The following is a 27,290-nucleotide window of genomic DNA, read 5'->3' as shown; positions in this document are numbered from 1 at the left end:
CTCTCTTTTTTTTTTTTTTTTGTTTTTGGTCAGCACAAACTCAGAATAAGCACTTAATGCTTTCTTTAAGGATGAATAGACTTTCCCTAACAAGCACATTGAAAATATGGATAAAGTTATAACAAATACACTATTTGTTTAAATTTTATTTTATTTTTTTATTTTTTTTTTTAAAGATTTTATTTATTTATTCGACAGAGATAGAGACAGCCAGCGAGAGAGGGAACACAAGCAGGGGGAGCGGGAGAGGAAGAAGCAGGCTCACAGCAGAAGAGCCTGACGTGGGGCTCGATCCCAGATCGCCGGGATCACGCCCCGAGCCGAAGGCAGACGCCCAACCGCTGTGCCACCCAGGCGCCCCTTTGTTTAAATTTTAAAGAAATGGAATCCCAACATGTTTTTCACTCTGATACATGCAGTATTTCATATTAGTCCTATTTGCCCACTCTCTTGTTTTAGTAACTGAAACATGAAATCTATCTGTCAAGCATTCTAAGTCTATTGTTCTATGTGATTGTTCAAAATCCAGAGTGGCAAATAGAATATTTCCCTATGCCACAAGAATAGAAAAACAAAGCCTTACCAACTCGTCTATTAGCTTTACAAACACCTATACCTAAAAAAGGTGAACTCAGAAAGTCAGGGGTACCATGTCCGTATTTGTAACCCAACACCAGAAAGGTGTCTTAAACACAGTATTCAAAAAATGCTTCCAAATAAATTGGGAATTATTATATTTGAGGAAAGAATAAGATGTAACTGGGAAATCATGCTTTTATCCATAATAATTCATACTGGTGGTACACGTAAGCCATAAATTTTAACCATTTCATCTTTCTTTTCAATGTCCTACTGGATTGAATTTGTTTGCAAGAACAGGTGAGCCTCTAAAGGTTGTCTTTTGTAGCCCCAACAGACTGGTGTTAAGAAATAAACATCTGGGGGTGCCTGGGTGGCACAGCGGTTAAGCGTCTGCCTTCAGCTCAGGGCGTGATCCCAGCGTTGTGGGATGGAGCCCCACATCAGGCTCCTCCGCTATGAGCCTGCTTCTTCCTCTCCCACTCCCCCTGCTTGTGTTCCCTCTCTCGCTGGCTGTCTCTATCTCTGTCAAATAAATAAATAAAATCTTTAAAAAAAAAAAAAAGAAATAAACATCCGGCACTTAATTTGGGCTATATAACCCAATGGTACCCATTTAGTTTTCTCACAGAATATCACAAAGCTGTATTTATTAAAAGTAGATTTGATTTTCCTACTACAGTCCCAATCAAATAAAGAAAAAATAATGTTATTATTCAGTAAAATTATCATGGAAATGCAAACAGAGTATTGGACTACGGACATCAAGATTATAAAATTCCAGTACCTAAAATGAATACCTTAAAACAAATGTTTTATTTGTATTTTTTAGTTTATTGGAATTTGGAAGTAATGAAGTACCTTGTTAGAATATATGACAAAAATATTTTAAAGGTATTTGAATATAAGGGACTATAATAGCTATTGCATTTTTTTCCTACCAAGAACACTTTTTCACCCTTACGTGGGTCTGAACAGTGTTCCCTTTGAATTGAGGAAACTGTTCTCCATTCCGTGTGGTCCTTAGTGGGGCTACGGATCATGATGCCTTCTCCCTCTCCGCCTTGCTGCTCACCTCTTGTCACCAGGTGGGTATGTTACTCAGGCTGGTCCAAATATGGTGACAGGAATGAGCACTGGACTCAACTGAGTCACTCAGAGTCCTTGTCTGGGACAGAGTATGCTGATGCCCCGAAACGACACCTCTCTCTTTCAATGCTATCTGGTCCCAAAGCCTGAAATCTTTGGCAATTACCCTCATCTGACACTCATCTGAACAAGGAAAGAATGACGCAAATAAAATCATAGGTGAAATTTACAAAGAGAGATCCTAAGAACATGGATTGATTCTCTGGATCCAATTGTATTTGAGGCAATTTCCTCCCTCTGGACCACCCAGTTATATAAGACAATAACTTTTTTTTTTCTTCTTAAGCTAGTATGAACTTGGTTTTTGTAACCACAGTCATAATACAGAGGAATGTAAATAAGAAGATGAAATCAAAGTAAAGTATTCTCTGGCCCCCCCCCAAAAAAAAAGTGTGTTTTTTTTTTAATGCTTAAATACACCATAACCATATTATAAAAACTTGAAAATATGTTCAAAAAGCAGAGATTTTATTTATTCATTCATTGATAAATATGAATTAAGCAATAACTACGTATCCAATACTATATTAGACACTAGGCAAAAAAAGAAGGAGGAGGAACTACAGCCCCAACCTTCCTACCACTGATGTGAACGAAGTTATAATGAGACAGTTCATCTACATTCAGTACCAAAGATCCTCGGATACACAGAAGCCCAGAAGAAACTGATTTATAGTTAGCCTCACATGATAGCCAGTCCTTTTTTAAGGAGTCTGGAAACTGATTTCCAATTTTGAGTAAGTCCTACCAGTTTGGGGCTTTTTTCCTGTGAATATATCTTTATAGTTAGCTCAGACTTCGGATTTTTTTTTTATCAAACCATGATTTTATAAATAGAGATTTCCACAACTGAGCAGTCAACATTCACAGCAGAACCTGCTAAAATCACTTAAACTGAGGTCTTATCAGATTGCTCATTAGGCACCTCTTCTATGAAAATTATTTGCCTGTATAGAAAATGATTTTGCAGTGTCTTCTCATTTCATTAAAACATAATGTAACACCTTTCTTAGAAACTTTTCAAAACAACAATAGACATTACTGATAAAAACAATTTGGTGCAAAGTTCAGATGAAGCTTACATTTTCAACACCATGAATGAAGTTATTTTTTAAAATGTATATTCACTTTTTTCCCTTTATGAATAATCTATTTCTGTTTTATTTAAATTTCCTACACGTATGAGTGATCATTCCCTTCCTATTTATATTTATGCTCCTCTACTTCCCCATTAGGTACTTAAGAACTCTGGCACTAGCTGCCATCGCCTAGGATATAGTGTTCTTAATTCTTTTGGATCTGGGTTATTTATAAAACCAGTTTCACAACTGATTCATCGCTTCTGCTTAATACATTCTGAGGTACTCTATCAAAAAACAATTGGGGAAATAACTGCAAAGAGTATAACACCTCAAGGTCTTGTTTTTAGGGGGAAAAAGAGAGGGAGGGAGGTTTTTCACAGAGTATTTTTATTTTTATTCTTTCCATGTTATTCACCAATCCGTGGTTTTGTTTTATTTTGAATGCTACCATTCACGGCACTACCTAATGAAATGCTGAACCACATGGTACTCACATGTCAGTCTGACTAGTTCAAATAAAATTTCATTTTCAAAGAAAAGCCTTGCAACCACCTTTCCAAGAAACCAAAAATAATTGTTTAACATTCTAAGGTATTAAAGATAATCTAAAGTGGAAAATAGAAGAATTATATTCTTGTGTTTGTGGGCAATGGGAGGGGAGAAAACACAAATGGAGGAACAATGAGTCAGTTCTGAAGTTTCCTGACTTGAATATTTCCCTGGGCCTCCACATCCCTAAGGGACATTCCCCATGGGGACTCCCCAGGTCCAATTCAATTTCTCCCTCTGCCCTTCTGCCTGATTCCACTGTGTCCTCTAACACTCTGAGCCTCTCTGTAAAAACAGCCTTCACCCTCCCTGCTTCCCATCATTCAGAGTAGTCGGGGCAAAATGCCCAAGTTACATTTGACTCCCCTCTCCGTCCTTTTCAACCTATGTCCAGCGATCTCTCAGGTTCTTCTAACGTTTTAAGGTCCCCTGAATTCACCTTCTTATTTCCAGTTTCACTGCCATCACAATAATAACAGCAACAACTAATATTTTCCAGAGCCTTCAGAGCTTGGCTCAGCAAGAGAAAAGTTGTATCCCTGGAGGTTCTGCCCCACCCTGTTCCTGACATGATTCTGACCAGGGCATGTTTTCCTTACAGTCCTTGACCTAGTTTTACTGGGACAGACCTAGAATCTCAGTACCTAAAATACGCCCTAGGGAACTATGGTCCATTGAAGATGCTGTTTCCCCCTTAACAACTAGATTCTACTCTGAATCACTAAACAGCTCTACAAGTTCCCCAACAAGAACAGTAGCTCTTTTCTAAATGCAGGGTCCCGAAATTCTACATAGTTTTTGTCATGGGACTCTCCTTTCCGAGTGGGTTGGCTGGGCCCTAGCCCCAAGGCCTGAGAATTTGGAACTAGGGCACGGCCAAATATTTGATTTTGGTTAGCTACACCATCTAGAAGTCCTGGTAGATTTGATCCTCTCACATATCAAGCCCACGCCCTTTTAGACCTAAGTCATTATTTAGAATTCCAGCCATCTCTCTAGGTGGACTGCCCTGCAGAAAGATCAATAACCCCATCCTACATGGTCCCAACGTCCTGACATTCCTAGCTTCCTACCAAATCTTTGAAAGCCCAGCCCTTCTGAGTTAGACCATTCTTAATCATTTTAATTCACAAAACAACCCAGTGAAATAGAACTGTCCCCATTTGACTTCATGAGAATTTTAAAATTAAAGACATTACATAATAGAAAGTACACAATGTCACATAGCAAGCCAGTGGCGGAGTTGGAACTCACACTCAGGTCTTCCTATTCCTAATTTCGTACTGTCTTCACTATATTAGGTTTCCTTTTACCATGTCTCTCACAAAGACTCTTGCAAGAGACTTAAACACACCTTTCCATCTTCCAAATTATCCTGTACAGTACCATGAGAATATTCTTCCTAAACGTTCTCAGCTAGCATATAAATCTCATCCTTAAGTTGCTTTTCCATCATTCGCCAATTACTTATGAAATAAGTGCCAATTCCCCATTCAAACATTTGAGAGTTTCCATAATCTGGATCCAGCCTGCCTGTCAACATTTATTCTTCATATTCCTCCAGAATCCAAGCCAAGCCACACTCCCTCCTATGCCTCAGCCACTCAGCCCAGGCTCTTTCTGAAGTTCTATATTCCTTGTTTCTAATTTGCTCCAATTATCAGAGCACAGTTCAAATTCCACCACCAAAAGTCTCCCATGACTTCCCATACCCAAACTTATCCCATCCTTCTGTTAACTGTACTCCAACCATACCGGCATTTTAACGCAAACTGCAAGATAGGATTCCTACCAGCGAGAGTGACTCACCGACCTTTCCCACCTCCTCCCTATCCCCACATTCTGTAATTCTTGCAGGGACCACCAAATTCCAAACCTCAAGTCATCATTATTCTCAAGCTCCTTTAGAACAGAGAATTTGTCTTGTTTATGTCCTCTCTTCCGAGCTTAACACAGTGCCCTAAGCATGGTTAGAGTTCAATAAATGAGTGGTTGAAAGACTAAATCAGATAATGGGGGGAAGGGAGGTGAAAAAGAGGAAAAGTAGAGGAAAAGTTTTCACCAGCACCTACTTGAGCTAATAATGAATTTTAAATTTTCATATTTCTAATTAAGATTGGAGATTAAACTAATACTGCAAAAACTATTAGATAATCCTATTTGCCTGGACAGAAATCTAAACTTTTTGAAATGATCTCTTTCATTCCAAATCAAAATAAAACGTGAAAATGATTTTCTGAATCAAATAAATTTTAGAGAAGGTATTAAATTGTTAACATGCAAAATGTTCATAACAAAAGCCTTTTTCAGTCACTCACTTTTGAAGTTATACAAGACAGAAACACTACAGTCTTTCTTTTCTTTTTTTTTTTTTTAACTACAATGAAGGAAGGCTCCAAAATGAAACTCCCAGCCTCGCTGATTAAGTTGATTCTGAACAAACTATGCTTTAACAAAATGTGATTTACAGCAAGGGGACCAGACCATTTAGGTCACTGGATTTGGGTGGGCAGTGAAGGGAGGACAAAGAAAACAAGAAAATTAGCTTACATTTTCTCAATTAAAGATTAACTTCAAAGAAATTAACTCATTGACAATAAGGCCAGATGTATTTGAATAACTTCCCGCAAGAAAGAAAAAAATAAATAAATCATCTCTCAATTTAGCAATTATCTTGCCTTCAAAGTACCAGACTTCTGAAAGACTTACATTTTCTGATTATTTAAGTTTGCTTAGCTTTGCATTCAATCCATTCCACAGTACAATTTTATCCACCAGTTTGGTAAATCATAAAGAATAAAGGGATAGTCTCTTCTTTCTGCCCTTACCCAGAAATAGATACAGTATATTTGTTTTAAATACCAAATATAATTTTTTGAAGAGAAGATGGTACTTTGTAAGTATAAAGTGCAATTCAAATTTAAGGCAGAATTATAGCTTTTGTATACTACCAGAGACGGAGCAATCCCTGTCTTGAAGAGACAGAAAGTGCTTGAACTGCCTTCGACTTCTACAAAGTGAACAAAAATCCCAAGCTATCATCAGGTTGATAAAAATCTCAACCATTAGTGAGATCAACTTCGGTTGTAATGACTCCATTTGTCTACCTGTCAGCTCTGCCATGTGACTACCGCCCGGGTTTCCCCAGAGGCTGGCTTCTCTAAGGATCATTGGCTCCTCCTTTTTTTGACAAAATAGCTGAAGTTTAACTATAGTAGAATGAACACTATACTCATCGGCCCCCACCAGATGAAACTCAAGAGGCTTTGCTTGCCATTTGTGGCTAAAATAACACAAATTTTTCTAATTCCATGCCAACTCTTCCAACATAACTTATTCAAGCTAAAGTCCATCAAGAACTTCAGGCCGGAAAGACTGTAGTTAGAAATTCCACTCTAAAGTTTCCCTCATACAAATAAAATCGATGAAACTTAACAAATAAATATAACAAAGCAACAACTTTATCTCCTCTGGTAGTCAACTACTAATTTCTTAAAGGAGAAGTATGCAGTCACAACCCACAGAGTTTTTAAAACCAATTAGTCACCGAGGATTTTGAAGCAAACCTTTTATACAGAGGGGGAAAAAAAATTCCTAAGGGAATAACCCAGTGAGGTCTTCTCTCCTTCCCACCATAATTATAAAAATAACCGCAAATTCCCCAGCACAATGAAATACTATTTAAAATATAATCCACTGGTTTGTTTATTTACAGGATCAAATTATCCTCCCCTTTGCATTGTCCATCCATTTTCCTGTATTTTAAAACAAATCACAGTTACTGAGTATTTACCTTGAATCCAAATATAAACCCATATAAATATTCATATAAAAATGAATCCAAATATTTCCTATTTTTTACACTGCAATTTTTTCTAAATACTAAACATAATTAAACTCCTAAAATAATAAAAAATATCTGTTCCTGTATTTACATTTGGCCTGTCTACTAGACGTACTGATATGTAATAGAACCAAATCATATTTTTTTTTTTTCTTTGAAAAGTTCCATGAATTAGGGGGAAAAAACCTACAGGCTACTTAAAAACAAAATTCGGCTTCTGAAAAACATGATCTCTAAAGAGAAATTTTAAACACCAGAACCAAATGTCCAAGGACCCTGAGACTTATTTTTTTTTCTTCCCTTCAGTAAATACCTAAAGATGAAAGGAAAAGCTTTGGCTTAGAGAATATATATTATTCACTTCCATTTTAGGATGGTGTTTACCAAAATATCATAAATACTTAATAGCAACTGTTCCTAGTGCTTCTAGCAAAAGGCAGTAAAATGAAACATAAACCTCAGCTGTGAGAGCCTAGGAGTTTTGCTTTGCATTTCATCACCCCACTTCCCCTTATCCTCTTCAGGGGAGCCCCGATTCTAACGATCACCAGAGACAGTGCAACTGAATTTCAAACAGAAATACTATGAGCTCCCGTGAAACTATTAGTCATTAAAATGGCAAGAACAACGGCAATCAAATACTCAGCCGCTGGTGCACGGTGCCTGGCTGACAGCTAAGAAACACCGTGTTTGGAGGAGGGAGACATCACACATTCCAACTCAGATTTTTATCTTACACTTCTTCTAGAAAGCCTATAAAACTTCCAACATATGAAGACGGTGAGGAACTTCATGCTCAAAGGGTGGAAGTGTCTAAGACTGTTCATAAAGATCTTAAACTTGAAATCTCAAACCCAGGCTCACAGAGTTCAATTTATAAGCATTAATACCAACAATTAACACAACCAAAATCCACATCTTCAGAATGAACGCCGTGTTCTCAATACCAAACAAACTTCCTTCTTAATCTCTTTCTTCAAGATAAGGACCACCCGAATGGATATCAAGTTTACTTCTTACGTTTTAAAATGCACCTAAAATCGTAGGTCTTTCTTACTCCCCAAAAAATACTCACAGAATTAATTATCCCTTTAAGAGCTTGAAATCCACCTTTGACAGGGAAAACTTGATCCTTGGAATCAGCAATTCTTTCCAGCTTTAGAAAAACGAGGAACATTTAATTAACGGGTAGTTGAGACATACATTTTACACACTTCATTATGTTTCAGTTATGTTCATCTGAAAAATTACACCACAGGATTAATTCACCAGTGTGGCCTGTCAGGAATTGAAGGAGATGGCACTGGTGTTACTCGAAATGTATCACAATGTAATGAATCAGCCACAGCCCCTTTCCATTGGCCTCAAGTTTGAATCTCAAAACAGTGCAGAGCTCTACTAGCTGTAAATGTCAAGAGACACAGGACTCTTAGTCGTGTTCAACCAAAAATTCAAATGTAAAATCATCTGGTGAGCAGAAAAAAAATTAATATATAAACCTTCAAAACTTAATGAAAAAATTTGGAATTTGGAATGAAAATTACTAAAGATTGCCTCTAAACACATTTCCCAAATCCCTGCGCTCCTATGGGTCAAGTTTTCAATCAAACTAAAACACCAGAATAAGACTGTCATAATAATCTTGTCAGTTGAGTTCAAGGAGGAGTATTCGTATTATTTTAATCCAAATGTGTTCTATAATATCAGTTCCTCCCAACCAAATGAATATTCAAGAAATTTCAGTTTTGTTTTCAGTAATGAAACCTATCAAAATCAGACTTTATTGATGCAGAGTTCAAAATCATTTCATAGAAAATCTTTAGCAACCAATTAGTGTCACAGTAAGTCATCAGTGAAAAGAATGTGATGAACTACCCTTAAGACAATTATGTCATTTAGATTAAGGTTTGCAGATCTGTACTCACCTGAGCTTGTTCAAAGTCAAGGACACCAACACAATAAACTCTAGCCCCAAATGACCTGGATATCTTTGCCTATGCAGAGAGAGAGAGAGAGACCGAGGGGGAAGGGGGTTGCATTACTCAAATATTAGGCTATACATACAGAGACACACAGCAAAGTACACTGGGGTATAAAGAACAGTTTCAGTTCAATACTCACCTCTTTCTCTGCATATGATGGCACCAGACCGTCCAACTTACCATCTGTCAGAGCAATTATGATACTGGAGGCTTTGAAGCCTCCTGCTTTCTGAATTTGTTCATTTGCCTGAAAATGAAGAATAATTATCCAACTAACAATTTAATCTTAACTTTTAACCAGCATGTTCCATCAAGCTGAATTTATGAGTCTCACAAAATCAAAATATTACAGACTGGCTTTTAAAACAGGGTATTTTGTGGTAACTATTTTATTTGAAATATGCATTGATTCACATTATAGCGTAGTTACTATTGGGTTTAAAGGATATAAATTTTAAGCTTAGATTGACTAGTCTGAAAAAAAACACACAGAAAATGAAAAATTCCTTAAAAAGCAAAAAATGCCATCCAAATTTTTCTTACCACCACGGTAAATCAGTCTCATCCTTAGAACAACTGAAAGCATTTTTAAAGAATGTTTAAAGATAAACATGTAATGGGGTCTTTGAGTTTTACTAGAGAGTTACAGTTTATTGCATTACAGAATAAGAAAACATTCTCTCCCATACTTATAAATGTAAAAGAACTTACTAGCTTTAGTCCTTCATGGATGTATGTCTCTCCTACTGGACTAACACGTTTTAAATCCTCCAAGCCTTTGCTGATTTTGCTTCTGAAAAATATTATAAAATTAAACAAAATATAAATGAGCAAAGATCACAAAAAGCACTTATCAAAAAACATGGCAATATTACAATTAAGGTTTCTTCAGTAAGAGGAAAGAACATGGGCTTTGAGGACAGATAACTTCTCATACTTTTTGCTATTTTAATAAGTATTTAATAGCATTCGTATTTTAATTACAAAAAATGAAAGCACTGACAATGTAAAATATCTTTAAAATCTAGGTATATTCTCGGCATTTTGAGCTGAGAACAGTAACTCCTATCATGTTTTTTTGACTAAATGCTAAGGAGTAAAACATTTTCCTTCGTCCAAAACAAACAAGGATTGTGTAGGTCAGCTTAAGTGAAAAAGCATTTCTGAAACACTTATCCACTTCCCTACAAGTTGGAAATTTCCTTTGTTATCTGAAAATTTCTAAGGCACATTACTTAACCCTTACTTATAGAAATTCAGTTTCTACTTTTGTTTTCCAAAGTCATATATGTCTCAGAATCTAGTCACTCTCATAACATCTTCTCACCCATTCAGACACCAGCTTATTCTCTTGAATACTGTCAGTACTTAGTACATAGTTGATGAACAAATGAAAGAATAAATGGATGGATGAGTGGATGGATGGATGGTAATGGATTCTTGAAAGAGGTAATATGAATGAAAAACTATAGAATAATCTTTTTCATCATGACTAATTAGTGTCCCAATGCAGTATGTCTAAATGAAGTATGAATACATTGTTAAAAACTATTTTGTGTGTATTAAGTAAGAAAAGACTCATTTTTCAGGGTTTTTAATATAGGTTCCAAAGACCCCTTGAAAAATAAAGAAACCATAAGAATCATAAGACAGAAATAAAACAAGGTAGCAAAAACAATCCCAAAAAACTCAAAATTTCATTTAAATTTAAAGTATCAGAAGAGAGATCTTAATATATTGTTTTCAGAATTATAGTCTCTAAAAAGAACCAAAGGAGAATACTTTTGTGTGTGTGTGTGTGTGTGTGTGTGTGTGTGTGTGTGTGTGTGCATGCGTGTGAGAGAAAGAGAGAGAGCACGTGCCAGCAGGGGAGAGGCAGAGAGAGAGTGAGATAGAGAGAGAGAGAGGATCTCAAGCAGGCTCCACGCTCAGTGCATAAGGAGCCAGACATGGGGCTCGATCCCACGACCCTCCGATCATGACCCCAGCCAAAATCAAGAGTCAAACACTTGACCGACTGAGCCACCCAGGTGCCCCAAGAAAAATACCTTTCTAAGTAAAAAAGTCTTGCAATGGTAAACTGAAGTATAACGCTTTAAATAAAACATAAAGAGCACCCACACTACTAAGAATGATAGATGAAAGATTAATTATAAAAAGTATATTATCTGACCATCAAGGAACTTATGAGTCATACATAAAAGGAGATTATGATGTATATATACATACATCATACACTATTAAAATAAAATCATATACATGTAATATATATCATACAGTATTAAAATGTATGTCAAAAATAGTAAAAAAAAATTTATCATGCTGCAATATTGTATTTCGAATATTTGAAATAAATGAATCACACACCAGAGCTTCACTCATGTTTTAAAAGTAACTTACTGCTTATATGTTGATACTGTAATGAAAACTATTATCAGACAAGTTTTCCATCTCAAGGAGTTTCCCAAAAACATAAGACAAGTTTCAAAGTGTGATACTAATCTTTTTCCTTCCTGATTTAGTCATCTCTGCCAATCCACACTGATTGTCTCTTTTAATACTTGGTTTAAAATCAGCCTACTGTGAACCTATCTTTAACTTCATTATACTCTTTTTTCTAAGGTACTCCAAAACATAGCCATGATCAACTTCTTTTTTTTTTAAGATTTTTTATTTATTTATTTGACAGAGAGAGAGGCAGCCAGCAAGAGAGGGAACACAGGCAGGGGGAGTGGGAGAGGGAGAAGCAGACTCCTAGCAGAGGAGCCTGATGTGGGGCTCGATCCCAGGACTCTGGGATCATGCCCTGAGCCGAAGGCAGACACTTAACTACTGAGCCACCCAGGCACCCCCATGATCAACTTCTACTACAATGAATAATTTTCTCTCTCAAAACCTTTCTACTTTAAAATAATGTAACTGATTTAATTTAACTTAATGTTCTCACTTCTCAACTAGACTGGAAGTTTACAGGGGACTGTCACTGGGTCTACCATGTATAATGTATTCCCCTACTCTGCACTTATTACTTATTATAATGCCTCTTACAAAGCAAGTGTTCAATAAATTTTTCAATCTATTATAGGAAAGATTCGTAACTTCACAGATGATAGAGTAAATTACCTACTTTATAAGCTTGTTTTATCTAAATATTTATGTTTCGTATCTACAGACACAACTTGAAACTGATTTTGTCTGAATGCAGACAAAAACCAAATTTTTGGTGCTTCTTTGAAATGAGTGGCAGTGTGTCCTCAAGCATTAATGTTTGCTGCCAAAAAGGAAATGAAAAAAAGACAACTGAAACTCAAGTTTGTACAAATACAGATTTTGCATGGTAAAAATCCCTTTCCATTCAGTTCAGATTGACCTCATCATTTAATTACTTCTAAGAACCACAGAGGATAAGTTACAAGAACTTGCCCAATGTGGAATTCAGAATTTTTTTGGAAGGTAGGACTCAGCTAGCTTATTTCACTGGAAGAAGAAGAGTACCCCGGCTTTTCTATGCATAACCATACCTGACACCATCATATTCTAAGCAGCACTGAATTACAGCATTACTTTTGCAGCTGCATCGTCACTGGAGGCAAAGTGTTTCTTGCCAACAGTCGATAACATCAACACACATGAGCCCTGGTCTTATCTCCTTCCAGTGGAACTACACAGTCTGTCAGCCTCCACCAGTGTCATTTTAGGGGAAATGAAAGCCAAAACAAGACAGGGCAGATTTCAGGCCTTCGAAAGATGCCAAGCAACTAAAAATAAGTTCTAAGTTGATCTATTAGTAAACAGCTAATCGGGGGGATGCAAAATGATGTCGTAGGTAAAAAGGAGAACTCATTCATCTATACTATGACTCTAAGAAAGCTTTAAAAAAAAATAAGCAAGTGGGGAACAACAACAACAACAACAACAAAAATGCACATGTTATAAAGCTCGAATCCAACAACATCTTAGAACCACACCAAGTTTGGTTTTAACGTTATGACTCCAGCTACAAGAACAGTGATACTGAAACTACTCTGGTATTTGTTGTGAAGCTGTAGTCAAGGGTGCTGCTATCATAACACATAACATCCCCTCGAAGGTCTCGTGGCAGAAGTTTCTCGTCATCCCTGAGTAATCACTATGTACTTCCTCCTTTCTGCTAACTACAACTATGTCAACTGTTTCTTGCCCTCACTGTTGGGAAGCCCACAGTAAATTTCTTGCTCATTCACAAAAGCCTGCTAAGTTCCTATGGTTATCATATTGCTACATCCTCTTTCCCAAGATCTTACCTTATCTTTTTATATGTCACCATCTTTCTGCAATGTTACTATGTTCAGTGCAGCTTCCAATACTTTTTGGAAAGAGACAGAATTGAAACAAATAAAATGGGATATTAAACCTCTGATTTTTTTGTTAAGAATCAGTGGGCTAAAATTCATAATCAACTCTTTTAATTTTTTACTTTGTAATTATATTGATTGGAGAGAGAGAGAGGGAGAGAGAGAGGCAAAAACACACTGACGCACTTTTTTAATCTATAAAGTAACACTTTGGACTCTGTTAGTATCTCTGCAATTTCTCTGCTGAGTAGGGGAAGGAAGAGATGAAGGGAAGGGAAGGGAAGGGAAGGGAAGGGAAGGGAAGGGATGGGAGGGCAGGGAAAGGATGGGAGGGCAGGGAAAGGATGGGAGGGGAGGGAAGGGGAGGGGAGGGAACACAGCAACTACACTGTCACACACTGCACCACATCAGTGGCTTTTCTCCATCCATAGAACTCTTTGGATTTTGGAAGGTGTCTACGATGTCACATCTAAAATAAATATATACTGTAAATAGTGATATAATAAAATGATTGGAAGAGAATTCTGACTTGCCCGACTAACACAATTAAGGCACAATTTTTTTATTTTAAGTACCTTCTACTTGTGATAAGGATATTATGTTTATACAATGCATTTGTATCGTACTTGAACTTTCCAAGGGACAACATCTTAACTTTCCAAATTTGAAAACTCTTTCCAGATTTCACTCAACTACATGCAGCTGCGGAGTGCCGACCACACGTGAGCACTGAGTCTGCATGGTGATGATGAGAAGAGCTCACGTGCAGTCCACACACATCTCCACAGAGGCACCATAGGGCTCCACCACGGCTGTAGACTGGAATCACGGAAGGGCTTTAAAAAAAAATCCCTTCTGGGTTCTAACTGAAGAGATTCTAATTTACTTATGGTCTGTGATGAGTTCAGGATTATTTTTCGGAAACTCCCCAGAGTATTCTAATGTGCAGCCAGAATTAAGAACCTCTGATCTAATCTTTTTTTTTTTAAGATTTTATTTATTTATCTGAGAGAGAGTGAGAGACAAAGCATGGGGGGGGGGTGTCAGAGGGAGAAGCAGACTCCCCGCTGAGTGGGGAGCCTGATGGGGAACTCCATGACCTGAGCTGAAGGCAGACACTTAACCGACCAAGCCACCCAGGCACCCACCTCTGATCTAATCTAACTTAAAACCTTCCCATGTTATTGGAATGCTCTTTTCCTTAACTATTTTGCCAGTTAGTCCTCTATTGAAAGGGTCTTGGGGTGACTAAGATAATCTTTCAAACTATAAAATACAGTTTCTCGGATGGCACAGCTTATAGCCAGAGAGAACTTAGATTAATTCCAAGCCCTATTCTTATTTCTTCATCTGTAAAATAGGGATGAAAGTATCTACCCTATGGGGCCATTGTGAGGATGCAGTGACACATAAGAAGTACTGAGTAAGTTACAGGTACTACTGTTGTTAAGTTGATATTAGTCATTTCCCATTATGTTAGTAGGATTTTGTTCACCCGGTTTACTTTCTCCTTGATTACAAGGAGAGCTCCCTCAGCAAACTGAGAGTTGAAACATTTTGATACAGAAACCAGAAAGGAGGAGGGAAAAGGAAAAAGGAGGAAGGAAAGAAGGTGTCATATTGAACTTTGGTGGGAGAAGGTCCTGGAAAGAAGTCAAATGGGAAGCTATGTAATGAGGGAGGAAGAACCTATAGATTGGAGTAAATGAGGTGAACGGAAGGTCTGGTTCTACAACTAATCAACTGCATACACCAGCAGTTTACTATCCTGGGGCTCAATTTCCATCTCCATAAAGTATAAATAATAATGCCTGTCCAGCTGGGATTTCATTCATTCATTTTATAGATATTTATTGGGTGCCCATATGATATTTATAATATAATATTATTTGGCAGCTTTGAGCATTCAGAAGGTAGCAGTGCCTGGACAGAGAAGGTAGAAGAGAGACAGGAGAAAGAAAGTGAGTACAAATGAGTGCTACACAGATAATAGTTACTATTCTTCTATCACATCACGTGTCAGGGATCGAGTGAGGTTATCTGCCAGCCAACCCTCAATCCTTCCATTACGTCACTCTGCATCAATGAATGCAACATACAGGTCAAGCAGTGGGGCTTTGGCCTCAATTTCCAGCCCTAACACCTCCTAGTTTTGCAACTCTGGGTAAGTTATGTAGCCTCTCTGGTCCTCCATTTCTCCCATATGAAAAATGGGGGTGATGACAGTACTTACATAGTGGAGTTAATCAAAATTAAAGGTACTATCACATGCAGAACACTCCGTAGGCTGCACAGCACACAGTATTCAATTATCAATACCAACTGTTTATATCCCTGCACTGTACTCCTGTCTCTTTATCCATAGAACAAAACTCAAGTATGAATTATCAGCTTTGTTAGTCCCAGTTTACAAGCCTCATTTGGGAACTATCCCTTTACTCATCCCTCACAAAACACACAATTTTAAAACCTTATATTAAATCACACAAACAAATCATATGCATAAGTGTGCACTACTGCTCTTGAATAAATAGTTGAATACCAACAACCTTCTTTTATAGCTCAAATTTTTAAGATATTTTTAAAAATTCGCAGTCGTATCTAGTTAAGAAAACTTCCATCCTCACATTGTACTAGAAAGTGTTTCTAGCTATTGTTAATTCTTAAGTCCTTGATAGTTGAAATTTAATATACTATTTAAAATCATGGAGGTAAAGCAAAACGTGCCAATCTATTCTAACGTGACTCAAGAAAGACATAATAGTAATATTAAAAATATAAAAGTAAAAAATGTATTAATGTTAATAAATATTTTTCATTTATGGAAAAGAATAAAAGGAATGAGAGGAAGAGGTTAATAAAAAATAATAAAACTAAAGGACATTTCGCATTCAAACTTTACTGAGATGGATTATGGGTCACACTAGAATCTAGAGACTAGAGCCCACATCACCAATCTAATTTGTTATTTTGGTTATATACAAGGTTTATATTTTTTCTATAAGTTGACATGTTTATTTCAAAAGAGATTCATCTTGGAAATTCATTATTACTTTTCATAAAATCTATAGGAGGTGATCTCCAATATGACCTCTGTCGATTCTTTCCCACTCTCTATATGCCCATTCTCCCACCAAGAGATGGTATTTATCTCCTCCCCCCTTGAATCTGGCCTAGTCCTACTACTGTTTGGCAACAGGATAGGGAGGAAGTGATGTTCTTGGACATCTGAGTCCAACCCTTAAAAAATGGGGACTTTGTTTCCTTCATCTTGTAATACTTGCTCTTGGAATGCTCTCTCTTGGAACCCAGGCATCATACCATGAGAAGCTATGCCACAGGAGGAGGTCACATGGAGGAGAACCAAGTAATTCCACTACAGAGCTCTAGCTGAGCTCCAGAATCAAGAACCAGCCTCTATGCCTACAGCATCTGGCAACATCACACGGGACAGAGAAACCCCCCGGCCAAGCCATCAACCCACAGAATTGTGAACGGCAAAAAATGGCTGTTGTTTAAGCCACTAAGTTTTGCGGTGTTTGTCATGAATCAAAACTTGCTTATTGTTTATTAAACATGTCACTCTAAAGCCAACATATGCCAATGTCTCTGTGGTCCAGAGTCCAGACCAATGAATCCAAGGTAGCAGTCCTAGATTCAACAACAGTTGCTTACAGAACGCTCTGTACACTCTGGGTTTGGTGAAAAAAATCTCTCCAGCTTAGTCTGCGCTTACCAAAGTGTGGTACGTGGGTCACACCTGAAGTCCACACTGGTTGCATCTGGTATAGTTTTTTACCCCACTTTCTCATTCAATGCCTTACTGAGCCTGAGAAATGGATGTCTGCATTTTACCACTTGGGTGTGCCAGGTTTGTCTCCCAGGTTTGAGTAACAATGTATTTCGTTTTCTAGAATATAAAGCAGATATGGGACTGCATTGAAAGTAACTATTAGCATAGCCATGACTAGAATCTGAGCTGCTGTCTTGCCCAGACCTCTCAGGATTAGCATGATGTGTGGCCCAAACTTTCCTAGCCAGGAGTAATCACTTCTCTACTACAATTAACAACAACAAAAAAACTACATTCACTTCCTCTCACCACATCACTGGTTTGCAAGAGAAGAGAATAGACTTAGAGGAAGAATACGCCTTTGAATTATGACAAATTCTGACTAATTGTGAAAAGTGGAGAAAAGGGAACACAGTAAGTCTGAGGCAATGCAGTGGTTACGCGCTCACGCTCCGGAGTCAGACCTGGACGTGAACTCTGGTTCGAACTACTTAGCTGTGTCACTTCGAGCAAATTCATTTGACCTCTCTAAACTACTGCTAGAATCCTGGCACCTGAGGATGAAAATGACGATGGTAGTGTACACTGATAACCTCCAAATCCCACTGCGACCTTAGACTCCTCCCCACATCAGTTAGGCCTTCTCATGCGTCATAGGCATTTAATCATCCCAATACTGTGATATGGTAGGAACGATTAGCTCCTTCTAATGGGCAAGAGAACTGGCCAGCAGGAAGTGAAATTACTTGCCCAAGGTCACACAACTAGTATATAGCTTCTGTGTCTACCTGACTCAAGGTCCACTCCTGGTGTTTTCATTTTAACAAGGAGCCTTCAGGATCCCCCAAGGTAGCAACTGGGTATGTGCTATTCCTGAATATTTTCTCTTTCCAACCCCTAAATTCCATTCTGACCCCAAGAGAGTCTGGCTAAAGAAGTCAGTAACATTTTTTTTTAAGTTTGAGCATTTGTTTAATATTTTTTTACAAATAATAATATTGAAATAAAATTGAATAGCCAAGGTGTATGGAAATTAAAAAATGAAGGTTTTCCTTACCCTGAATCTCACTGCTAAGAGAGTATTGTCGTCAGGAGTTTGTTGCATATCTTCCAAACTTTTTTCCATGAATTTATGAACACACACACACACACACACACACACACACCATAAAAACAGTTAAAGATTTTTGTTTTTATTTTAGAAAAATAAAATCATACTTAACAGAGTGTTCCACCACCTGCTTTTCTCAATTAATGTATCTTAGATATATTTTATGTAAATATACATGGATTTTCCAGTCTACATATATTTTTTAAGTACATCAATTGAAACGCATTTAGATTGAATACAATTTTCACTATTATGAACAACACTGCAGTGTCCAGTTTTGCACTTACCTATCTTTGCACACTGGTGCTAGGATTTCAGTGGAACACAATCCTAAAAAGTAGAATGGCTGATAGGAACCTTCTAAACTTTTACAGATACTGCCAAATTTCTGTGCAAAATTGATGAACCAATTTATAAGTTGCCAATTCTTATGAAGGACTGTTTTATCACAAGTCATTTTTTTTAAAAGATTTTATTTATTTATTTGACAGAGATAGAGACAGCCAGCGAGAGAGGGAACACAAGCAGGGCGAGTGGGAGAGGAAGAAGCAGGCTCATAGCAGAGGAGCCCGATGTGGGACTCGATCCCAGAACGCTGGGATCACGCCCTGAGCTGAAGGCAGACGCTTAACCGCTATGCCACCCAGACGCTCCCACAAGTCAATTTTTAATTCAGATTTTAAGGAATAAGAAGAAATCTTTTCAAATAATAGAAATGTATATATTATCTAAACTTAATCAAATGACTTCTCTCTTTGATTTCCTACAATTTTGCCTATGGAAAATTTTTTCCTAAGTAATTGATTAGTGTGCTCAGGTCAAACAATGATACGACTTTCTCAATTTGGGGACAAATACATTGAAAAGAGAGTTGGAAATGGTCATAACTGATCTACAAGAGCAGGAAAGAAACTTAGCAAATCTAAGTCATCATTTATCATTTCTCAAAGAGAGAAAATATATGAGAGTAGTTAATAACTAGGCTCTGGAGTCAGACCAATTTAACCATTCACCCAACAAGTACTTGTTGAGCATCTACTGTGTGCCAGGCTCTGTACTGGTATCGAATGTATAGGTGAGCAAGACAAAGAAGACCCCCCTGCTCTCATGCAATTTATGTTAGGGTGATGGAGATTAAAATAAATTAATTAACAGAATAATTTCAAAAAGTGATAACCAAAGAGACTATCATGACGGATTTCCGGGGAGGAGAGCCAGGGTGCCTGCAGACCTGATGGCCAGGCTAAGGGTCTCAGAGGAGGGGCTGCACGGGATGATGCCTAAATAATAAGAATGAGCTAGCCAGGGGAAGTTCTCGGGCAGAGAAAGCAAAATTCCTAATGTGGGAACAAGCTTGGCCTATTCAGGGAATGGAAAGACCAGTGGGCTAAACTGAGGCACATAATGTCGTAGGACAGGACTGGGTAAGGCAATCAGGTAGGGCTTTTAGGCCATTGGGAGATGTGGGCTTTCTAGTCTAAGCCATTAATTAGATCTGTCATAAGCACGAGAGGGGCATGCCCTACTTTATACTTTAAAAGACGACTCTGGCTAATATACCCTCACCACGTATTAACTGTATGTCCTTGGATAAGCTACATTACCTTTCTTGGCTTCCATTTCCTCATCTGTAAAGTTAAGATAATAATAGTATGTATTACATGTATTAATATGAGGATTAAATGAGGTAATGAATGGAAAGCATTTTGCACACTGCCTAACACATAATTATTGTTCACTAAATGTTTTCAACTAAATCACTTTTACATCATTAAGATCATATTGAATAGAACTGAACATAATTCACTATCCTCAATTATGTAGCATAGTAACTAAAAATATCCTTAAAATGACTCTTGATTCAGATTCTCTAATATTGAGAGCCAGATTTGTCCATATTGAATCAACATGGTACTCTTCTTTGATCTGATCCTATAATACAGCCCTGAGCTATTTATGTGCAAACTCCTTACTCGCACACACACTAGATTATGCATCTTTGTATCACCCCCAGAGCCCATAATACTCAATACATCATGTATAAGGTAGGCCAGCAGGTAGTAGGTAAGTGGACGAATGCGCTAACAGAGAGAGGATAAAAATCATGGCGGCAAGAGAAGAGAAGACAGTGTTTCAAACTGAAACACTTAAAAGAGTAAAGTTTTTATGAGTATATAAAATGTTTAACTGATCATTTCTTGCCAAGTTTATTATTCTATTCATGTACCTACATAGTATTGGACCCCATGCTGAAATTCTATAAGATGCTGCTCTATCGTAAGGACTTACTACCTTCCAATCTTCATCACTACTGAAAATATTTAGCAACACTCTCAGAAACATGAAAGAAGTACTTCTCATAATAAGAAAAGAAATGAAGAATTGTGAGCAATAGAACTGAAATTGTGAAACCTGCCATGTGTCTCATTTACTCAGGTCTGTGAGTATGATGTATGACATCAAGAAAGTTGATAAGTAGAATTCCGATGCCTAGGCTTCGAAACAAAGATCCACAATAGTTGTGGAAACATTTGTTCAGTGATTGTGTATCTAAAAATGTGAACTGTTTCTATACACTTGAGAGCAGGTAACGGATGAAAAGTGACCCAATACCCAAATACCCAGGACAGAGAAGTTTGAGAAGTCACTGATTTAATAAAATTAGTAAAAGAACAATTAGGAGCAGAAAATAATACCCTTTAATGGAGACTGTTCTGAGATATACAAAGTACTTTTCTCTGCATTGTCTTAGTTTGATCTTTACGACAACTCTCTTAAGCAAGCACAGAAAAGTATCAATAATAAAGATTCAAAAAAAAAGAAAAGAAAGAGAACATGGCCAATTATGTCTGCGGTTTACACACATAAAAACTGACACACCGAGTAGATGATTTGCCCCACGTCTCTCAATCAGTAAGTGGCACAGCTATAATTCTAACCTAGGCCATCCTAGTGAACTTTCTGCCACCCCACACTAAGTCCGCATGCCACAAATAGTGCGATTCGTTAAAACCAACGTCTCTCTATTTGAAAAGGGACAGAGGAGCAACCTGTATATAAGTTGTAAGTAGCGTTGTTAACATTCCTCCTAGGATATTATAAATCCTTTCAAGCAGGACATTTATCCCTTTATGTAAGCATCGTTCCTCACTAATCATGAAAATACTACGTATTCCCTAGGTCCAAATAGTAATAGTAGTAGTAGTAACAAATAATAATGACGACAGAGCTTTCACCTCTTGAATTCATATGCACCAGGCTCTGTCCTGCATTCTCCACATTCACTGACTTCATTCTCACAACAGCCTTATGAGGCAGGTATTGTTATCACCATCATCATTGTCATCATTACAGAAATGGACAAAACTGAGGCACAAAGAGGTTAAGTGTCTTGTCCATGACCATTTGGCTAGTAAATTGGTTCAGTGACTCTTAACTGCAACATGCTTGTTTATGCTACCTCTTCAAGTAGAAGCCTCTTCATCCCAGTCCTCCGCTCTATTAGATTCAACCAAATGATAAAGGAAGAATCTCTAATTTAGATTTCATTCTAAACCCTTTCCATGCATTTCTAAGCAATACCAATTTTGTCGGCCAATCACTACACCTCATCTTCAAATGCTGGAGGAGCCATAAGTAAAGTGCCTCACAGAGCACCTGGCACAGCATATGCAGGTGACAATTACCGAGAGTCTACTCTGTGTCTGGAGTTATGCTANNTGCTTTTCCCTACATGTGCACTCTGTAAATGTTACCATTTCTTTCTTTCTCCTAATGAGTGGACTCCATGAGGAGATCTATCTGGATCTTCGAAAATTAAGCTAGGCAATGAAAAACTAGCAGAGCTGTTGTGTGTGGGTGATAAAGGACTACTACTGTTCTGACTCTTGATGACACCCAGCGCACACCAGAAAGCATGGAAGGAAAGTATCAATGAGAAGACAGAGGTCGTAAGCTGGACTCCTCATCTACAGAGGTATTTCCTCTCCAGAAAAAGTAAAACTGAAACTACAAATCAATTAGAAGTTTATTTATATATATATAAATATAATTTTCCAAATCAATTCTGCAAATATAAATAAGTTCTCTCCCTGAGTCCCTTTGAATACTATGTTTCCTTAACCAGAGTTTAAATAAAAAGTTGAAACAAAAAACAAAATACATAAATAAATATTACATTTTCTTGACATTTTTAAAGAAAAAAATAATTTATAAAAAAAGCTGTATTCACGTATAGCTTTTCAGAAATCCACATATTCTGCAAAACAAAGTACACCAGTCTCCCTTACTAAAATGACAGTTTGGAGAAATACGATTTCAAAATAATGCTAACCCATCCATTCATTCAACAAGAATTGAGCAAAAACTATCTTTTCATACATAGTGTTCAATAAAGTAGATATAAAAATAAAGAAGAAAATCTCCCTTCCCACTTTGGAACTCATAGTCTAGTCCTCAAAACTGATCCCATGGAAAGCAGCCATTCTTTAAAATATGTCAGTGAGTACTTCTAACTTGTCACATGGTTTCAGATGACATAGAAATGGTCATATGAAATACCATCGCACTGATTTGGAAAAAGCCGTATCTTTCACAAGATTATATATATTTTTCATTTACATGTATAATCTTTATAGTTGTATTTATATATAATATATAATATATATTTTTACATATATTTACAAGTTTATATGTAGTATTATGTGTGTGTGTATATATATATATATAAATAAAATAAAAAATAGAAAGCAAGTTCCTTTACAAATGTAAATATATTCAGCATCAGTGGATCTCAGAGTAGAGGATGGGAGATGGCGGAATGGCTGCTGAATCTAGTAAATTATCCAAAGAGATCTGTATCTTTCTCCTCCCTAATGTTCTGCAAATTCCTAGTTGATTAATTACATTTAAACAAGAAAGCTGTAGAACTACTTACAGTAACAGAGAGGGGAAAGGTGGGAAGTAGTGAATACACAACTAAGGCAGATTGGGTTTCATTGTACGTTCCACAGCCAACAAGAACGATACTCATTTTCAGATTATCTGCTCTTTTATATTACTCATACCTCCTTTCTCCTCTATTAGTGAACAGAGCTGAGTTGTCTGTGCATTTGCTTGATTCCACTGGGAGGCCTGAATCACCACTTGGAAATATCAATCATTCCTCCAAGATTAGTCTCTACTAAAAGCCTACAGTGAAATGATAATGCACTAACCTGTCTCCAGTTAATGGCAAAATAATGGTTGCTTGAGAAGAAAACACAATGAAAGATAATCTCATTTGAGGGCTGCAAAATAAGAAAAGAGGCAGTTAAAACATTTTTAAAAGAAATATTGATACAATACAGATACATAACTATGGAGTCTCAGTTAAAATCAGACTCTGATGGTCCAGGCTTCTTTTAAATGGAACTCCCTAAATAGATACACTAACTCTGCTTAACATTACTGCGTTAGCCATCTTGGATTTAGTCAGTGCTTCTCAGCACTCAAACAATCCTCCATGACCCATAACACCATTTAGGGAAGAAACTCACTAGAAAGATGAATTCTGAGCCAATGTAAAATCCTTTTGTAGAAAATACTTCTTCCCTTAAGTATTTTCCCTGTTCTACCTCATCTCTTTAAAGGATGCCAGACCCTCCTGAGCGATTGTCATTAGCAATATTAAGGGCTGGAGAGCAGTCAGTTTGATTTAATTACCATAATTATGATATGAGTTCAGACAAAAGTGACCCAGAAGCAAGAATACTTGAAAAGTATCATGGACAATGTGAAAGAGACTAGCAACTCAGTTTTGATTCGACATTTTCAATTGTCCGAGTCTCAAACACCATACTTCCTACTGGCAACACGTGCCCCAGGTAGCTACATCTTTTAAGCTTTAGGCATTTATCTCACAGAATGGTTCTTGTCTCCAAGACACTCTACTCAACTACTGCTAAGATGTGAAACTGAAGACAGGAAACTAAGACCTATAAACTGAAGATCAGAATGATCTCAAAGGCTTATCCATATTTGAAGACATTGTCTCCAGTAGTCAGCCTTGATTCGCTTTCTACAATGTATTATGAGTTAGTAACTAAGCAACTAAATTTGAGCCAGAGAACTGTGTATCATAGAATTCCAACTTGCAAACCAGACCAAATAAATAAAAGCCCCACTTCTTCAAAATGTTGTATTGAAATGATCCGTTACTTTCAATCAAAATCTAGGTGATACTCTCTGCACACTCTCGGATTAAATCAGAAAATTTATAAACAACTGTCTCCGCTGCCTTTAACATTTAAAGATATAGGGCCTTATTTATTTTTCTTTCCTAGACAGTTTTACTTCAGACCCTGTCCAGAAATGAGAGTGTTATACTTGGCTTCTTAAGCAGGAGACTGATGATTGAACATGGACAAGCATACATTTTTATAGGGATAAGTTTACTGCTGCCAATAACTGAAAGCAAGGATTGCCTAGGCCTCTACAGATTGTTTGAAGTTACTTGCAACATGACTTTCAAAATGTTTTGATCATCCAAGCCTGTTTTACAGAAAACATTTGGGCTAACAAGACTGAAAGAAGCAATATTTAATGATACAGCTCCTTTTTGTGTCCTTTCCATTATCTTGATAAACTTGCATTTGCTCATTGCATTTTTTTTCCTTTAAAAAAAAAAAAGAAAGAAAAAGAAGAAGAGGAAAGGCTCAAAAGCCTTGTGTTCTGGGGTTACTTTAAAATAGAGATGCCACTAATTCCTAGTTACCTCTAAATAAGAGAGTAAGCTGGATTTCATAGCAGTTAGGCTTTTTATAGGAGAAAAAACCAGTCTTTCCTAGTAAGGCTGATTGCATATATAGAACAGTTAAATTTTAAACCAGCCACACACCCACACATTGGGTAAACACAAGTCGTTTCTTTAAACACACACAAGTGCCTTTTCTGGTAGTGGGTTATTAACACATGTTCATTTGAAGTTTACCAACACTTCTTTTTTTCTTTTTAATGAGGACCTCTACAATGCTAAGAATTGTGTGGAAAGAAAAATATATCATGGATACTATTAGCATAAAATTTGTTTAATGTGATAAATTATGAGAAAGCGTAACTGAAATTCAAAACAGATGAAAATTCAGAAAGGAAAAGACATTTGTAATAGTATTTGAAGATGCTTCCCCAGGGCCTGAGCCAAGTTGCTGGCATCCAGATGAAATAAGCCCTGAACCACTGAAGGGCAGTCCTAATAACTACATGCGTGTAATAATGGTCTTGAGGCACTTAAAAATCAACATTTCAGGCGAGGTTTTCCCTGCAAACGGTTTCAAAAAAGGACTACCTTACACTTCAGTCTACTTCCCTCCACCTCAAACTCCCCTGCCTAGAAAAGTAAAGTGGAAGAAATACCTCACGAATCTCTCTGTAAGTTGCTGGACAAAATTGTAAATTTCAATCCAATTATTTGCCACACTCCCAGACCTGTAAAATGAAATTGAACTGATCAGAAACAAACAAACAAAACCAAAACATTCACGTGGAGGTAACCTGGCCTCTACTTCAAGCAAAGTAACAGTATCGGTAGCTGAAACTTTGGCGCTAAAAGAATCAGGGAAGCCAACCCCTCTTCGGGTACCACCTGCCCAACTGTTTGCAGTTCAAAATAAACACAACCTCTTCAAAATAAACACAACCTTCCTTCACAGGAAATGCAAACCACCTTGAGTATGTTAACCCTAGGGTTTTCCTGGCTACAACGAAAGCGCTGTTATCAGGATCAGACCTGGCAAACTTCAGCCAGCTCAAGGGGGGGTGAAGACAGAGGGGGCCGAGAAGCCCGTCTGGGTTCCAGGGACGCAGACGGATACCCCAAACAGACACTCTCCCATTTCCCAAGAGGCCCCAGGACTGGCAAACCGTGACTACCCCACCTCCCCAGAGAGCCCAGCAGCTCCGGGCTCCTCTGATCACCACCGCCCAGCCCGCAGAGATAAGAAAGCGCTTGCCCTTCGGACCGGGATAGCACAAAGCACCCGTCGTCGGTTTTCTAGCACCACTCCCCAGGGCTCACACGCATCTCCGTCTCCCCAGCCACAGCTCATCCAGTGCCACTACCAGAAGACCCTGGACCTCCCTCCGGCACTCACTTGTCTAGGACGAAGTAGAGATCAAAGGCTCCTCTGCAGGAGGGCTGCTCCTGGGCGCTCACCGGCCCCCCAGGACCGCTGAGCACCAGCAGCCACAGCCCGGGGACGAGCCAGCTCCCGGGACTGCGGGCCAAAGACAGACCCGCCACCATCCTGCGGCCAGGGGCCTGCGGCTGCCTCCTGCTCGCCGCCCCCTCGGCTCGACTCGATGTGGACGCTGAAGTGGTTAAGAGTTACCAGGGACGCACCCTGGGTGGGGGACAGCGAGCTGCTGGGGCGCCGGCGCCCGGGGCAGCAGGACCCACTAACTGACAGAGGGAGGGAAAAAGGAAGGGAGGGAGGTCCTAGGAGGACAAAGGGAGACACTGCAACCGCCGCAGCTGCCGCCGGAACTCTTGGCGAATCCCAGTGGAAGAGCGATCCAGTCCTCCCCCTCCGGATTCCGGAGAGTTCCTGCAGACAATGAGGGCCCACGGCGACAGCGCTCAAGAGAAGTTCCCTCTCGACTTCTGGCCGAGCCTCTAGCACCCTCCGCGGAACCGGACCGGCAGTGCCCTGCAGCCCGGAGCGCCGAAGTCCGGCGGCTGCAGTGCGCGGCGGCGCAGACGCCCCCGGGACGCGGGGACGGCCGCACAAACTTCGAGTGGAGATCCCCGTCCGCTGGTTCCCTTATCCCGCGGCCCAACTCGCCTCGGCACTCCAAACTTTCTTCCTAGGGCTCCGCTCTGGCGAAGCGC

General features: G+C 38.4%; 1 protein-coding gene across 1 annotated transcript in view; it reads right to left on the bottom strand.

Moving 5' to 3' along the window:
- Positions 1–27,081, bottom strand: part of ANTXR2 (ANTXR cell adhesion molecule 2) — a 144,096-nt gene extending 117,015 nt beyond the window's left edge. The window contains exons 1-7 of the mRNA XM_008693271.2: positions 26,554–27,081; positions 25,817–25,888; positions 23,641–23,712; positions 9,897–9,978; positions 9,325–9,432; positions 9,129–9,197; positions 8,279–8,359 (exon numbers count right to left, since the gene is read on the bottom strand). Coding sequence (XP_008691493.2) covers positions 8,279–8,359; positions 9,129–9,197; positions 9,325–9,432; positions 9,897–9,978; positions 23,641–23,712; positions 25,817–25,888; positions 26,554–26,705 — 636 coding nt within the window. The 5' untranslated portion in view covers positions 26,706–27,081. The remainder of the gene's footprint in view (positions 1–8,278; positions 8,360–9,128; positions 9,198–9,324; positions 9,433–9,896; positions 9,979–23,640; positions 23,713–25,816; positions 25,889–26,553) is intronic.
- Between the last annotated feature and the right edge of the window lie 209 nt (positions 27,082–27,290).

This window comes from Ursus maritimus, unplaced genomic scaffold (assembly GCF_017311325.1).
Source record: "Ursus maritimus isolate PB19 unplaced genomic scaffold, ASM1731132v1 scaffold_8, whole genome shotgun sequence".
Classification (NCBI taxonomy): domain Eukaryota; kingdom Metazoa; phylum Chordata; class Mammalia; order Carnivora; family Ursidae; genus Ursus; species Ursus maritimus.
This window is presented reverse-complemented; position numbering and strand designations above follow the sequence as displayed.